This window comes from Amblyomma americanum, unplaced genomic scaffold (assembly GCF_052857255.1).
Source record: "Amblyomma americanum isolate KBUSLIRL-KWMA unplaced genomic scaffold, ASM5285725v1 scaffold_299, whole genome shotgun sequence".
NCBI classification, from domain to species: Eukaryota; Metazoa; Arthropoda; class Arachnida; order Ixodida; family Ixodidae; genus Amblyomma; species Amblyomma americanum.
In genome coordinates, this window is record NW_027526771.1 from 27,484 (window position 1) to 30,985 (window position 3,502).

Below are 3,502 nucleotides of genomic sequence, written 5' to 3' on the forward strand. Positions count from 1 at the left end.
AAGTAATTGTTGAGCGCGGTCGCACAGTCATCGCTTTTGATTGGTTCTCCATCAGCATCTAGGAGTTGTACATGGCGATCTTGTGGTTTATTAGATAGCATGCGCCAGAATTTGTTGGGGTTAGAGTGAAGGATTGATAGTAAATCTTGAGAGTAAAACTTATCTTTAGCACTTGTCAGTTCTGTGGTATACTGTTGGGCGCACAAGCGATATTTTTCCCATGCTAAGTGACTATTTTGAAGTTTTGCTGTTCGATACAGGCGCTTCTTTTTGCCAAGGAGAGACTTGAGGCGTTTGTTAAACCATTGATTCTTGGTATCTGATTTAATAAGTAGTGTTGGAACGTGCTTACTTTCCAAATGTAGTAGGGTGTCTTTGTACAAATTCCAGTTCGAGTTAGGAGAGCGATTTAGATAGGTGCAACGAAAGTTGTCGAAAAATTTTTCAAGATCATTGTTCATAGCATCAAAATCAGCCCTTTTGTAGTCTTTTATCAGTTTGCTGGTTGGTGATTTCTTCTTTAAAGGTAGCGTCATAGAGATGTGAACAAGGTTGTGGTCGCTTAATCCAGGAAGGACAGTAATGGATTTTACGTCGTCCGGGTGACTTGTGAGCAAAAGATCTAGGATGTTGTCTCCTCTCGTTGGACTTGTTATCACTTGCTGAAGGTTAAAGTCAAGGGTTAGTTCTAGAAAAAGTTTCTGTTCGTTTGCAGGTGTCGAACTTAGGGTCGAGAGCAATGACCAGTTAATTTGTGGGTAATTGAAATCACCAAAAAGAAATATGGGTGCTTTGGGATATTCATTCCTCATAATCGTTAATTCATGGCGTAGGGAATCGGGGAATGATACGTGACTGTCTGGGGGTCTATAGCAGACACCGAACACTAGCTTTCCGGAGGCGTTGTGAAGGCATACCCAGATCATTTCTAGGATATTATCATGCCGGATAATCGAGGACTGCAGAGTGTTACGAACGGCTATTAGAACTCCTCCCCCTTTTCGGTTAGTGCGATCTTTGCGGTATGTGGTGAAATGGAAGTCTGAAGGGAACAATTCGTGGTTTTCTATCTCTGGGTGCAGCCAAGTTTCTGTGAGTATGACCATATCGGCGTCTGTGACTTCAATGAAACTGTGAACCTGATGGCGTTTAGGTAGAATACTCCGTATATTAGTAAAAGCGATGTTGATGAGTGCGGGTGAATGACGATTGCTTGGCGGAATCGGTTCATTCAGTTCAGTAGAGTGTCACTTGGCTTGCTCTGAGGCCTGCTGTGTATTGTCCTGTGCTCCATTTATCTTTGCCGCGGGCTTGGTGTTCGTATCTGTTTCTGTTATGGTATCAGAGGCATGATCGTAGGTGTAATATTTCTCGCCAACGATAAGTTTATCGTATCGAAGCTTAAAGCTACACCCTCGGGGCTTAATGAATTGAACCAATTTGGAGCGAGCGAGTCGAGTGGCGAATTCGAAGTCTTCTCGGATAACGTAAGGTGTTTCTTTCAATTTACGACCACATGCAAGCACGCTTTCTTTTGCCTTGTAGTGATTCATTTTAACTATTATTGGTCGCTTTTTTTCCGTTGAGAATTGACCAATGCGGTGGGCGCGTTCTATTGCGCTTGGTTCTAGTTTCAAATCTAGTTTTTCTTTGCACAGCGCAATAACTTTTTCCTCCGATTCAGTCCACGATTCTTTGTCGCTATCATCTAAGCCGAAAAAGAGCAGGTTGTTTCGGCGCATTCTGTTCTTCGCGTCTATGTTGGCGGCCTTTAGTTCAGCGATGTCCTGCCTAATCTGGCTAGTCTCTACCTGTTTTGATGGTGATACTGTTTTACGCTCGTCTAATTCGAGCACTGCTACTCGGTTTGAAAGTGCAGTTAGTTGTGTTTCATGGCTGATTTGGGTTGTTTTCAATTGATCAAGGTCGGCACGCATGGCTGCATGGTGTTCTTCTAGCCGCTTGAGAGCATCTAAAACATCGGAAAGGTTGGTTGGTCCGGGGCCAGGATTAAGTTCAACATCTCCCGAAAGCAGCAGCATCAGCTCAGATAGCAAATCAAAGGCAAGTATGTCACATAACACACGCAGCGCAGTGCGCCATTTCAGGTCGTAGGGGCACGACACCGCGAAAAGACAACGATCGCTACTACGAGTCTCCTTAGCGTAGTCTAGGTAACTAACCTGGAAGGCCAATACCGGGGTGAACATCGTGCAAGAGTCGGTGTCGTGCCCCGCCGAGCTGACGTTGTGCCGCAGATTAAATACTGTTGCCTCAGGCCATGTGATTGATGACGTAGTCGATGGCGGTGGTTTCCAGGCGAAGGCGTCGAGCGGCGCCAAATATGGGCGGTCAGGTCCGGATGATACAGCAGATGACTGTTCAGGCATCCACGGAGCCGAAGAATCCGGGAAGTGCAGTGTAGGTGATGGGCAGGGGTCCAGGCCACGGCGCGTACCAGCAGAGAGCCAGTACGACAGCACCTGGAAGGCCAATACCGGGGTGAACATCGTGCAAGAGTCGGTGTCGTGCCCCGCCGAGCTGACGTTGTGCCGCAGATTAAATACTGTTGCCTCAGGCCATGTGATTGATGACGTAGTCGATGGCGGTGGTTTCCAGGCGAAGGCGTCGAGCGGCGCCAAATATGGGCGGTCAGGTCCGGATGATACAGCAGATGACTGTTCAGGCATCCACGGAGCCGAAGAATCCGGGAAGTGCAGTGTAGGTGATGGGCAGGGGTCCAGGCCACGGCGCGTACCAGCAGAGAGCCAGTACGACAGCACCTGGAAGGCCAATACCGGGGTGAACATCGTGCAAGAGTCGGTGTCATGCTTTTAGCGCAGTTATAAGAGAGAAAGTTTTGACGAGTATCACGTAGATACTTGTAAAACCGATGTGTTCAGATTTAGATCGTTTCGGTCTAAAACAGCTTGTTTCGTTGTATTAAGCAAGAATACATGCTTTACGCGCAGTTATAGAAGAAAAAGTTTTGACGCGTATCAGAGAGACACTTGTAAAACCGATGTGTTGTGATTTAGCTCGTTTCGGTCTAAAACAGCTTGTTTCGTTGTATTAAGCAAGAATACATGCTTTTCGCGCAGTTATAAGAGAAAAAGTTTTGACGAGTATCACGTGGATACTTGTAAAACCGAAGTGTTCAGATTTAGCTCGTTTCGGTCTAAAACAGCTTGTTTCGTTGTATTAAGCACGAATACATGCTTTTCGCGCAGTTATAAGAGAAAACGTTTTGACGAGTATCACGTGGAACACTTGTAATACCGATGTGTTGTGATTTAGCTCGTTTCGGTCTAAAAGAACTTGTTTCGCTGTATTAAGCAAGAATACATGCTTTTCGCGCAGTTATAAGAGAAAAAGTTTTGACGCGCATCAGAGGAACACTTGTAAAACCGAAGTGTTGTGATTTAGCTCATTTCGGTCTAAAACAGCTTGTTTCGCTGTATTAAGCACGAATACATGCTTTTCGCGCAGTTATAAGAGAAAA

At 45.7% G+C, this 3,502-nt stretch overlaps 1 protein-coding gene across 1 annotated transcript; it reads left to right on the top strand.

The window, feature by feature from the left end:
• The first annotated feature begins 1,679 nt into the window (after nt 1–1,679).
• Nucleotides 1,680–2,838, top strand: LOC144112502 (uncharacterized). The gene is made up of 2 exons (XM_077645325.1): nt 1,680–2,064; nt 2,320–2,838. Exons 1-2 carry the CDS (start codon nt 1,936–1,938, stop codon nt 2,836–2,838), a joined length of 648 nt encoding a protein of 215 aa, XP_077501451.1. The 5' UTR covers nt 1,680–1,935.
• Nucleotides 2,839–3,502: the final 664 nt, after the last annotated feature.

Bases quoted from the DNA above. Each gene is read 5' to 3' on its own strand.
- LOC144112502 (XM_077645325.1), top strand. From the start codon at position 1,936: ATGGCTGCATGGTGTTCTTCTAGCCGCTTGAGAGCATCTAAAACATCG. The intron at 2,065-2,319 runs GCAAGTATGTCA...GGTGGTTTCCAG, and splicing joins GCTCAGATAGCAAATCAAAG to GCGAAGGCGTCGAGCGGCGC.